The sequence below is a fragment of the Lonchura striata genome, chromosome Z (assembly GCF_050655825.1).
Source record: "Lonchura striata isolate lonStrDom1 chromosome Z, ASM5065582v1, whole genome shotgun sequence".
In the NCBI taxonomy this organism is placed as follows: Eukaryota; Metazoa; Chordata; class Aves; order Passeriformes; family Estrildidae; genus Lonchura; species Lonchura striata.
The window spans coordinates 20,121,336-20,134,642 of record NC_140740.1 but is presented as its reverse complement, the minus strand read 5'-3'; the positions used below and the strand labels follow the sequence as shown (position 1 = coordinate 20,134,642).

Here is a 13,307-nt window from a genome sequence, read left to right as displayed (position 1 = left end):
GACCACTGTAAAGAAAAAAAAAAAGACATATAGCCTTTATGGACATAAGCTGCTTGTTGGTAGCTGACTCCTTTGAAGAACTTTTATATAAACTTCTGAGTTCAGATAACTGAAAATAACTGAAAACTATGCACTTGAATATAAACTGACTTGGAAAGACCTTACTAATATAGACAAACAACATTATAGTAATTTGAAGAACAGTGGGAATCCAGGGCAAAGGGAATATCCCCGTCTGCCCTGGGGTGCCCTGACTCCCAGGAAAACACTGGCTTTTCACCCTCATTCATGGAGAACGCCTCCTAAGCCTCAAAGTAAACCAGAAACCACAAACGTTGTGCAATAGGTGGTTGAGATTATAGAGAGTAGTTTATACTCTCTATATATTTGTAATATAAGGTGAGAAATTTAGAAATGGGTGAGACATTTAGATTTTAGGACTTTTAGCATATTGCAAATAGGTACAAGATGGAGGAGAAATTTAGATTTTAGGACTTTTAGCATATTGCAAATAGGTACAAGATGGAGGATACAGGGTGTTGTCTCAAGTTCCTTTCTTCTTCTTCCTTCTTCTTCTTCTTGGGTTTGGGTGGTATCTTGTAATTGGATAGAAAAATCTGCATTGCAGGTCTTTAGGGGTCAGTTAATGTGTTAGAAAGGGAAATAATCTAGGTGTCACTTCTTACTTAATTGGGTAGTTTAGTTTTTGATTAGACTTAAAAAAGACCTTGCAGAACAAGTTTGTTAGCCATTTTTGTGCTGTTTTCATGCATGCAATGTCTGGGCACAGACAGTGTGCTGAAGTCATGATAAGATAACAATAAACAGAAGCTGAAGACCAAGAAAGTCCTGTGCATTTTCTGCTTTTCCTGACACAGAACTGCTTCAGGAGGGTTTCCTCCTGCCAGGGACATGGGGCCTGCAAACTCACAAAGAACTGTTCATCTAATTAGAAGAACACATTGCCTTTAGTATTTTGGTTAAAAGGAACATATTAAAATGTTATACTACCCTAATGAATCAGCATCCATCATAATTAAGGATAATTTGCCTTAGAAAGAATATATGGCAGAATTTAAGAAATTATGGAATCCTGTGCACTCACTAGCGATGAAAATTTGAGCCTTTTGCTTCAGTTTCACTACATATTATAGCAATACCTTCTTACATCAGAGCTGTTAAGTGAGCTGGCAATTACAATCTATGTAATTGTTGATGTACTTATTTACTTTCCTACAGAACAAACTCGACAGACAACAAATCAGTAAGAAATAAACCCCAAAATATGGAAAAGGATTGTGGTGAAGTATTTTAATGAATGTTTTAATTAGAAAAATAAGAGAATGCCAAGAAAAGCAAAAGCTGATTGTTTGGTAACATCCTTTTTATTTGAGAATCAATAGTTGCAGTGTTGAAAGCTTAGATTACTGAGATTAGATGCTTGAGGAACACTGTGACAGCACATTCTCTGTATCTTACTGTCTTTTGATAATAAAAAATACTATTTTTTATTGTTACTACATTACTGTTGATCAGGGTTTTTGGGCTTTTTTGTTGCTTGGTTTTGAAGTGTTATTTTCTTAAAATCAGTATTTCACCTTACTGGTGACTCAGAAAAAATTCTGCATTATTCTGTGAACTTCTGTATGCAGCAAAAATTTGGTCCTTAAGGTGCAATTTTCAAGTGTTCTGATAAAATACCTATCATATGAAAAGGAAATAAAACTGAAATGCTATGCAGCTCACAGCTCAGAGGTATACCAGTTTTGAAGCGTTGTTGACTACAATGTGTAACAAACATTCAGATGCATTGCAAAGGAAACTTATTCTGCCAGTTAATTTCTTTTTTTTAACATCACACACATCAGCAGTTGTTTCTTGAATGAGTGTGCCCATTTCTTGTGTATGATATATAAAACACAGAGAGAAGATGTGAATGAGGGAAGTATGCTAAAAATTAAATTTGCTTGCCATGACTGTAACTGCTTCTGCTTGCTGTTCTCCCCGTGTAAGGTGAACAGTGAGAATTCTTAACCCCTAAAATAGATGCAAATAGATGGAACTATAAAATGAAGACTAGAAAAGAGTTAACTGTATGAGTAACAATTTGTTGACAAGTTGTGGCTTGCCTGAAAAAGTGCAGTACCTTACTCTGTAGCAGACAGTAATTCTTGAGGAGCGATTACTTTCTCCATTCGTTATTCTTCTAATGGGCAACTGCCTTCCTACTGCACTGTTGAGAAATATTACTCTGGTAAAAACCAGGTCTTTTTAAGTCCTTTAAGAGGTAAACTGTAGGCACCTCTACCCTTCAGAGGGAATTGCAGTCTTAGGCTGGATTCTCCAGGATTACTTTAGCTATGGTAAATAAGGCCATTGATTAGGAAAAAAATTCTGCAAGGGCACAGATCAGTGCCAAGGCACTTCTGAAAAGCAGTGAGATTGTGCTCTTCCAGAGGTGTAATGCTCTCATCTCTTTTTAGAAGCTGATTTTCTGATTGCTTAGAATTTTTTGCAAGACCAATAAAACTTACTACTGTTCTTTAGTTTTTAGCAAACTTCAAATTTGGACAGGAATATATTCAAACCCTAATTTAAAGCACAGAATACTGCTTTCATTGTCATCTCACCATCTAAGAACTTCACTGACCCCTCCCATAGTTTTTCATACCTGTTTTTAGGAAGTAACAAGTTCTCCAAAATTTATGCAGAAAAGTTTGAACAAACATGTGAAGTACATAGAACTAGAAATATATTAGATGCACCATTTTCCCTGCAGTCTAAAATAAAATATTTTTTTTATGTATATTACTTGTGTTTTTCTAAAACACACAGGAGCAGAAGTATTTAAAGTAAGACTTGCATCCTCACTCAGGAGTATTTCAAAAGTTGTATTTTCAGCCTTTAAACAAGTTACAAAAACTATTTCTGATAACTTATTCCAAAGCATACCAGACTTAAAGCACTTAAATTTTATATGATCCAGTAGTGTAATCAATATGCAGTTGAGTTTAAAACCCATTTCCTGAACAATGTTTTGCAATTATTCCAAAAGATGGTTTACAACTCAATTATTCCATGTTTGGGGGGGGTTGGGCTCTTTTTTTGTTTGCTTTTAGGGTTTCTTTTGCTTATTTGTCTTTGGTTTTGCTTATTTGTTTAAGAAGTCAGTTTCTAGAAGACTATCTTCACAGATTTTATCTTGGATCAGATTTAAGTTCCTCACAGAGCAGTTTATCCTGTTTATTCAAGGCTAACATGTGATGATGACCAATTGTGTTGTACTTTGGAAAAAAGCTGTAAAGATCCCCACATTTTGCAGCAAACCAAGCCAGCTGATGGTTGTAGATTACCAGGATCAGGAGTCCTACTCTCCTGAAAAGAGTTCTACTGTATCTTCTGATAAAGTTAACTCTAACTAAAAATGTACTGTATGAAATACGCTACATAATACATCTGTGAAAACATGCCAGGCTCTGGCTTACAATGGAATACCTAAGACAGCTATTCCTTTGTGTTATCCTAAGGTAAATCTAGACTGCTTATCCTAAGGTAAATCAAGGCACATCACCCTTAACTCAGTGCCAGTAAGCCACAGGTTTTTGACACTGTAAAAGCACGAAGTCTGGGAGACACTAGAGGACTCTTTAGCTGTACCACCAGACCTCTGTATCCATACATTAACAGGTCAGAGACCTTCCTGACCACAGTTAATTTCAATTCTGTACCAATAGCAATTTAGTAACCATCAGTTCAAGTATATGCCGTATATTAGGCTTATGCTGCATCATCACAATAGCTAATTTAATGTACTTTGATGAATACATAAGAAATGGAAGAATAAAATACTGATGAGTTTCAGCAACAAAGGATGTGAGAAGAAGCCAGACAATAAAAAACTTGGCAGCAAAAAAATTATGCATTATATATCAAGTTTCAACCTATAAAGAAAATATTTGTTTTTATGTGCCAAAGCTTTCTTGTCTGAGTCACCTTTTAAAGTTTTAACCATGAGAGCTGTATTGCTTTAGCCACCATAAATTATTTCATGAAGTATTTTTTTCATATAGCATTAGAACTACTACCTCAATGTTTATGTTTGTCTTACTGGCATATTCTCTTAAAGAAAAGAACTACTATTTGAAATGATCTTTGAAAACAAGTGTTATGCAAACCATCAAGTTCACACTATTTGTAATCCCTTTTCTAAGTGTGGAAACTATGAGGAGGCTCACTATCTCCACAGATGCTCCTTTAATCAAAAGGTTCAAAAGACACAGATCATAGTTCAGGTACCTAACTTTAAACCATTCTCCTTCAAGCTCTTGCCTGCCTCAATTTCAAAATAATACAAGTCAGCCAATTCTTGTTCATACACTTGGCATGCCAGTGAAGATTATCTGCCCCACTTCTTGGGGCAACAGATACCTGAAGAATCCATGGGGCCTATGTCTTCACTCTCAGAATCTCACAAAGCATTTTGGAAGACGTCTACAGTTAGAACACATTCACTTCACCTTTTTGTACTGTATATACTTAGTCAAGACACTCATTGAAAAGGTTACAATAGTAGTTTAAAGGATGATGACTTTTTTTCCACTTTTCTCTTTTTAAGTCCTAATCAAAGTTTGTTATCTTGGGTTTTGGTACTAAATACTGTTTTGAAGAGGGCAACAGAAATCTTGCTCCACAGGGCAAATATAACCAAAATAATTATAGGCACCATCTCCGTTTTTATTTAAAAGCATTCTAAGTACCCAAGTACCTCCCTTCTGTATGAAGAGTCAGAGGTGTGGGGTTTTTATTTAGGTTTTTATGTTTATTTTTTATTTTGAAGCATTTTTAGATTGGGAAGAAAAAGAGGGGAAAACCAAGGTTGATCATGAAACTCCAAGAGAAACATTCAAAATGGGATTGGTTAACAAATACACTAATGTGTAAAGAACAAGTCTGATAATGCAAGTTTGTCTATTCTGCTCAAATTTGCCAGCAGGCATTAAATATCATTTGAGGTCTTCTAGGACATTTCAGGAAAACACTTAAGAGCTTGAGGTTCATGGGCACAAGACCAGCATTGGCATGCTCAGTACCCACATGACTACTGTCTAAAGAATCAGTTGGTCCTGAACTGAGATTAACTGGGGGAGGAAAAAGGAAAAATTTTCTATTAGCAGAAAATAAGTACTACTGGGCAGTTACAGCAAGGTGCTACACTTCTGCATTTCTTTCATTCTACACACATGTGATCAGATAAGAAGCCAGTCCAGTCAGTTTTCAGCAGGATACCAAAGAATGTAAAGTTTCAGAAGGACTCCTAAGTGACTGCGTTGAGGCACAGCATAATACAGAGAAAACAAATTACCTTAGTGCCTATACTGAGAAGTATTGAAGAATGGGTTGACCACAGGCACAAGATTTCAAGATTCCAATTTAAGTGTTTGCTACTTCCTCTGTAAAAAAGAACTCCATAGTGGCTATTAATTATGGAATGACTGAGTTTTAAAAAAATTTTACTCTGTAAGAAAGATTAAATTATGAGAACACCATTTTAATTTACAACTGTAAACCTGATATTAAAGTATTACTATGATTTCTGTAAATCCTTTCAGATGTTTAAAAGTTAGATATCCCCATATGCCCACTTCTGGGCTGTAAAACACACAGTCTCCTTGTGTGTTAGTTTGAACTACATTTTTAAGAAACATGCCTATCAAAACAGAAAAGAGTGCAAAGCTTCATTACTTCATACCTTAATTTACACGCCAAATTTACACCCCAGACTGCCTGTCATATTGACAGATTATGTGATCCCCAGAAATATCCTTGCAGTGGAACACTGCCCATAAAGGCAAGTCACACATCAGTACACTTCTCTGCATTCTAAGTGCATTTTGCATTCTGTGGATTCCCTTCTACCTAAGGTTATGTCAACGTATCTACAAATAACAGCTGTCTAGGGTCTTCCACTATTAATGCTGAAGGTCTCCTTGATTATCAACTTTCATAATATTTGTTGGATTTATTCCATTTTCTGTTTCTTTCTGATGGGATACTGCTGTGACAAACAAATGGGAAGATTCCATTGGAAAATGGTGACTGACATCTACTTTCACTAGAACTTCATAATACAGGAGATAAAAAACTGGAGTTACTATGCCAATAATCAACATAATCACTACTGCTGTCCACCATCCTATACCCCAGTCTGCTCCATAGTAAGGATCCTTGCATTTTTTAGTTTTGCCATCAGTTTCAAAACAGATCTGTTGGGCTGCTAAAGCAGAAACAACTTCATTCAGATTCTCTCTCTTTGTATCATTACACTTCACTATTTCTTCTATATCTCGATCGACTTCTTTTAAGAAGTTGCCAGCAGTCTCATTAGCAGAGAATTTATCACAAAGAGATGCTTCCTGTACTTCTGGGGAACACAGATCAGGCCGAAGAGCTGGTCTTCCTTTTGGAGATATATGGGTTTCAGTCAATACACTGAACTTTTTCACTGGAATTTTGATAGACCTCAGGGCAAAAAAATCTTGATCGTTGATAAGATTGTTAACTCTCTTGATATCTGCAACCTAAAAATGAAAACAACAGCTAAAATATCATATTGCATTGAACCAAAACTCTCTTAATAGTACTACACTTTAAGAAATACAAGTCTTTTGTAAGGAAACAAAGACGAGGCCTTTGTTTTTGCCCTATCCAAGTTAGTTCTCCTTTTCCATATTCTTGCTCAAAAATATCATTTTGCTCAAATTAAGTTCAGATTTTAAGCTGAAGTCTAAGGCAAGGCCTTTGGTTTTTATTACCATTAAATTAGTTTTTTTTAATTGATACCCATCATACAATATGAAGTCAGAAGAGGTCAACTTTGAACAACTTTACAGCAAGAAGGAAATTAATTATGATGCAAAAACTCTCACTTCAGATAAGAAGACTGAAAGTCACTTCACATAGACACATTTACTTAAATGTATGTTCAGCTATCAGTTGCTAACTATCTCTGTGAAATTAATGAGAATTCACCTCACTTTAAGTTCTCAAATTATATAAATTACGGTTAATTTCTAATTCAGTGAAAAACTTCTGAGTTAGGAGTTACTATGAAGTATGAGTTTGCAATTCATCTAGCCACAGGCATATTTTTTTTGCTGCTTCTGGGTGCTAAGGCAGAAAAGAAGTGTAAATTTTAAACTACTGTCATCCACCTTACCCAAGTCAGCTCTCCCGTTTTCCTATCCTTGTTCAAAATTAATCTCATTTTGCTTGCAGTAAGTTCAGATTTTAAGTCTAATGTGAAACATTCTGCAGGGATTTAAATGCACTGGGACAATCACTGGCTTCTTTTTCAGATCTTAGCTCCCTCACTATAGAAGGCACAGCCACAAACTTTACCATAATGAAGTACTTCCAAATCAGTGCTTTTCTGCAACACCTGCACAGCACACAGGAATTATGCCCATTTGAAGATGCACTGTATCCAAGTTCGCACAAACCTTTCTAATGTGAAGAAGTCCTTCAGTTACTATGGCAGTGTACTTGTTAAGGGTATGGTGCTGAATAAATTGGATGAGAATAAAAGACTGCCAAATGCAGCAATTTATGATTCCACCACAACGCAACTTATATTTTATTCCTCAAGTCCCAGGATCGCTCTTCCACATTCTCTTGAATTTGCAAGAAAGAGCACGATCTAGTTGTGCTCTTCCATTCTTACTGAGGCCTGGCCTCAAAGAACTGCTAGAATTGTCAATTGCAGTAGGTTCTGAAGCAAAGACTTTGTTAATGAGGCTAAGGTCTGTCGCGATTAGGAAATAGTTATGTCAAGACTTTAATATCTAAGGTCACAACAGGAGGCCCACAATTCTGTTTCTGCCCAAAGAATTAGATGACAGCATATTCTGTATATACAGATTTTGAACCTGACCTCATGGCAGCTGTGCAATTAGCACTCAGTCCCCTGAACACATACAGCTGATTTCCTGTTAAAACTGGAAACATCAACCAAGACCAATGCCATTGCCTTAATAATACTGGCAATCAAAATTACTGGGTAAGCAGGACATTTACCAGACTAATGTAAGAAATGAGTTACAAGTAGTCAGCACAAACAAGGATGCACAGGGATGGAAAGTTCCCAAAAGTACAGCACGCTCATGCTTAAAATACTAGGGCAATTTAGTAGAATTCAGAAGAAAAGTATGCAGGATTTTTTACACCTACTTTTATGGAATTAGGGCTCTACACAAACCCTTAAGACAGTTCACCAACACCCTTGTCACCCAGCCCAAGAGCGAGGACGGCACTAGATGTGCCGACCTGCGTCTGGAGAACAGCCTTGAATGTATTGTACTCTGAGACAGGGTCACAACCAAAACTATGCGCTTGTTCCTCACACTTATATTAGTTCTACGAGGAAAATCCCAGGGAACCGGAACCCTGCGCTATACCACAAACACTGTGAGGTAATTTTCCACTTCTGAGACGCCCGGCTTTGCCCCACGCCGGCCTGGCGGGGCCCGCGCCGCCCGGCACTTACGGAGCAGCAGAACTGGAGCGCCACCGCGTTCAGCGTGTCCCCTTCCCGGATGTCCTTCGTCAGCAGCACGATATCATCCAGCCTGTCCCTCGACGCGCTCCGCCGGACCTTCTCCCTGCCCCGCGGCCGCAGCTCCGACAGCTCGCCCTCCTCCTCGGGCCCCTCGCTCTCCGCGCTCACCGAAGGGTACAAGTGGCCGCCGGCGAGCGGCTGCGCGGCGGGCGGCGGGCCGCTGCCAGCGCCTCTGCCGGCCATGCTCCGCGGCGGAACGGACCGCAGGCGTGACACCGTCTGCGCGGAGCCTCACGCCGGCCCCTCCTCCTCGCCGCGGCTCAGCAGCGCCCGGCCACGCCGCCGCGGGGAGGTGAGAGCGGCCGGGCCGAGCCGAGCCGTGCCGTGCCGTGCCCACCCGCTCCGCCCCGCCCCGCGGCTTTCCTCGCCCCCACTCCACGTGGGACGATGGCGGCCGCTGCCACGTCCGCAGCGCGGCCACGCCCAGGAGCCGGCCGGGGGTGGGTGGGAGGCGGCCCGCGGCTCGGCCGGGCGGGACGGCTCGGTCCGGCTCCGCCCGGCACCCTCCGGTTCTCTGCCCGCCCCGCCCCGGAGCGCCGCCGCCGAGCCGCTCGCTGTCGGAGGCCGGAGCGCGGCGCCGGCGCTGCCGTGCGGGAAAGCGCTCCACCCCCGCCTTCCCCTCCCGGCCTCCGCGTGCTCCTGGTGATTCGTGAAAAACGCCAATCGCTTGGTTTTTAAAAGTTTAGTAATAATAAAATGGTTATAAAAATAGTAAGATAATTAGCGTAATGAAGTTTAGAGTTAGGGCAATTACAATACAGTAAAAAGCAAAGAATTACAGACGTCCGGATGCTCTCGGACACTAAGTCACGAAAAGCATACCTTTTGGACAAAGGAATAACCTTTAAAGCAATAACCTGTTGCATATTCATATATCCTTCATGTGCATGCATACATTCTATTTAAAACAAGAACTCTGTCTGTTGTATGTCAGCTGTTTCCTTTAATCTCCAAGGCTTCTTCGAGTCTGAGCAAGACCTGAAGAAATCAGCTTCTGATAAGAAAACCATAAATTCCCTTTCTTTGGAAGATTTAGGTGTTCCTCGAAGCGAGTATCTCATTCCAAAAACAAAAGAAATCCCCCCACATAAATAGTCTCTATTCTAACATTATGTTGGAACCTAAAGCTATATTTAACACACTACTTAAGAGAATTAATACAGCATAACTTTCTAACATTACACATATAATATTCATTGTAATATTTGCGAAAAGCCAATCATAAAATATGCATTTTTCACAAGCAGCTTTTGGGGTTCTGAGGCAATAGGTGGATGTCCCAGTCTAACTAATAGACTTAATTTAGTGTGTCTTTTTGCTGACACAGCCTTAGCAGGAAGTTTTGGGTTACAGCAGGAGCAAGAACAGTATTCCTTAAAAAAATTGACAGCTGTAAGGCTAAATATGTTGTAAAAAAATTGTTGAAGATGAATGAACTTGCAGGTCTGGTTCTTGAAAATAAATTAAATCTCATTTTAAGGTAATTTTAAATTAGGGTTTGGGCTTTTTTTCTTTTGTTTTTGAGCCTTGCTAAACAACCAAAGTGGTTAGAAACATGTTTGATATTTTAAAAAATGGATTTTTTTATGTCTTTACTTTAGAAAACCAGATTACTTGAGTCTGAATACATAAAGATAAGAGCTAACAATTGTGTAGCTCTATGAAGCGAGACATTCACACCCACAGAAGCTCAATTTAAGCCACATTTCCAGATACTGTAAAACAAGCTGTGGAGGTATATTGTGTTCTTGTATGTCAGCCTATTTTTTGTGTATATATATGTTGCTACTGAGTAAGAAACCAGCACAGACTCCAAGAAAGCTGGTTTGCACAACAGCAGCTTTAATGTGAAAAACTTTTCTCTTTATAGACTGACTCGACACATTCTACCTGATTGGCTAATTAACAAAAACACTTTGTTCACAAACAATCCCAGAGAAGAACAGAAAAACAAAGAGTAGAAAAACACCACCTGCAAGTTATTTACAATAAGAAGCTATCATTGTTTGCAACTCCCTAAAAGTCTCACAAGTCCGCTGTGAGAAAACTTACATGGTTTTCTCGCTCTCTGACCAAGCTGTCACATCCACATATATATTAGACACATACATATATTTACCTGTATCTACCTTAAAATAGTATTCTGTTGTATATGAGGGATGGATCTGTTAAAATAAAGGTGTTCCCATGACTGTCTAGGTACTCCCTAGCCAAACAGCATCAAAAAGAGCAGTACATTTCTCTCAAGAACATAGAGGTTTGCCTTGAAGAATAGAAATATTCTCAGGTACAGAAGTCAGCACAAAATAACAAGCTGGCCATTTCATGCATGTCTGATCACTGCCCTTTGTGAAGCATGGATGGAATAGTACTAGCATTTAAATGTGATATCGTTCCTGCAGGAAGCTGGGCCTCCTTTGTTGAGGCTAATTTTCTGACTTTCTTATTCTGCACTTATGAAAAGATCCCAGTGATATCTAGTGTAGTTTGAATTTCTCCAACTGAATTTGCTCATAAGTCCAGACACTTTCTAAACCATTTAGTAGCCTAGTTAAGGGTATTTTCTTGATGCTTGGACCCACTTAACATTTTCCTTGCTGAGTGTTTCAGACGTAATTAACGATGAACAGTGTGATTTCTCCTAGACAGGTGCAATTTCTTCTTTCATCGCATCTTCCCAATCAAAGCCTGCTCAGAAATAAGCTTTCTATTTTTATCATGGTTCAGAGGCACAGCTTGTGCTGATTAACACAGCTGCACTGAAGGCTTAGATACAGCCTCACATAGAAGCCACTATCCAACAAAGCTTGGATTGTCAGATTACACGGCAAATGTGTGAACATATTTGTAGTCCCAGAATGATTTTTGTCTTTTTGGGGATGCCAAATGCAGGTAGAATGAACCTTCCACAACTGTATTTCTGGAAAGAGCAATGGTGAAGATCACAAAATTGAATTAATTTCCCATAAACCCACAGTTTTCTTGTGGGATCTTGAAGAAAATTAATTTTAACTTAGTGATTTAGGATTTCATCTCTTAAGAAATACCATAACTGGCAAGGAATATTTGCAGCACCAAGCAGGTCTGTTTTGTTTTCTATAGGAAGCTTTCAATAATAGAAGTGAAGAAACTGCTGTTATCTGTAGCTGGGAAACTGATGACTCAGACTCTATTCATACTTTTGAAAGACTATTTCATGAGACTCATCAGAGCTGTGGGTGGATCCATAGAGGAGTTTGAAGTCAGACTTAGTACGCAAGGATGCCTTCAGTGTTGTCTAATGATTGACCCATAACACACCACTAATGGAATATCTTTTGGAGTTTTTTTTTTGTTTTTTTTTAACCTTTGCGTGGTGAGGCTACAGCAAAGATCAGAATCAGGGAATTTCATCATTTCTTTTATCTACAGAGATATACTACCAGGTCAAAAAAGAACTGCTGAAGCAGCATTCTGCCTTAGAAGGGGAAAAAAGCTATTGGAGTTTGCTTTGACCTTGCTACACCCCTGTGTGTAACCATTTGTAACTGGTGACATTTTCCCATCAATAACAAAAGGGTATATTCCAAACTTGATGAACAAGACTGGGGCTGCATAGCTCTCATGAATGCTAATAGGAATACAGCCTTTCTCTAGTCCCATGTAAGTTACTTTGCATATCCTAATAGTGCATTCTCAATGAGCAACAGGGTCAGTGTTAATCACACCATGGCATTCCAACAGCATCTGCATGCATCTCTACCACATTCCTCTTGGTCATGTTATTTCTTGTGTGGCCTGATCAGAGCTAGGAAGTTAGGTATACACATAGAAATATTAGGAATATCTTAAGAAAGTATTAGAAAGGAGTTGTAAGGAAGATGTGGAGGGGCTGATATAACTTGTTAGTAATTTTTTATTAAAATGAATATTTTTCTTTCCATCTGGAAGCTATCCTATGTCATGTGCCACCACTTTTTTTTTAAGTCATTCTATGATTTGCTAACACCAGTCTAGATTTACATTTAGATAACTAGTGTCTAAATGTATGTTTTAGTTCCTTGAATGACATTATAAATTTTCACTCATTAAGAGATTCACACAGAAATACATATACAGCCTTTGCGTGTCTCTGCTTCCCTGCTTGGTAACTGGGAATGGTAGTACCATTGTAGGAAATAATAATGTCAAGCTAGCTCTGCAGCTCCAGTAAAGATCAAAGGAAGTTGTTAAGACATGACTGTAAGATGTAGTAAGAGGAATTTCATAAGATCTTAATAAAGTATGCAAGAATCAAATAACGCTAAGACTACAGACATCTCATAGTCTGTTCTCTGGTAGAAATATTTGCATGTATACATTTAGCTATAATCATAGAACCTTAATATCACTAAGTCCAACCATTGATCCTCAAAACTACCATAAATACATTTTATTTAGCAGGGGTCCAACAACAAAAATGGGTTAAAAATTACCAGAGAGTTTAATTGTTTAATTTATTATTGCTATAGTTTAAATGACCATAAATAAAAAAAATATCATTTAATTGGCACTGTATTTTAACTGTGTAATATTTTACGTCTTTGCTATTCCCCTTTGGTTACTTGACAGGAATTAGTAACTTTTAAAATTAACTGTATTAATTTAATGTGTATCCATAATAGAAATACGCTGTGTACCTTCCACAATGCAGCCAGTAGGGTGCATTGGTTTT

At 38.6% G+C, this 13,307-nt stretch overlaps 1 protein-coding gene across 1 annotated transcript; it reads right to left on the bottom strand.

The window, feature by feature from the left end:
* Nucleotides 1–1,288: 1,288 nt before the first annotated feature.
* LYSMD3 (LysM domain containing 3) lies at nt 1,289–8,975 on the bottom strand. Its single transcript, XM_021541571.4, has 2 exons — nt 8,543–8,975; nt 1,289–6,578 (listed from the first exon to the last, which is right to left on the bottom strand). Exons 1-2 carry the CDS (start codon nt 8,795–8,797, stop codon nt 5,970–5,972), a joined length of 864 nt encoding a protein of 287 aa, XP_021397246.2. The 5' UTR covers nt 8,798–8,975; the 3' UTR covers nt 1,289–5,969.
* Nucleotides 8,976–13,307: the final 4,332 nt, after the last annotated feature.

Coding starts and splice junctions, on each gene's coding strand:
- LYSMD3 (XM_021541571.4), bottom strand. CDS start 8,797: ATGGCCGGCAGAGGCGCTGGCAGCGGCCCGCCGCCCGCCGCGCAGCCG. Junction 6,579..8,542: donor CGCTCCAGTTCTGCTGCTCC/GTAAGTGCCGGG, acceptor TTTCATTTTTAG/GTTGCAGATATCAAGAGAGT.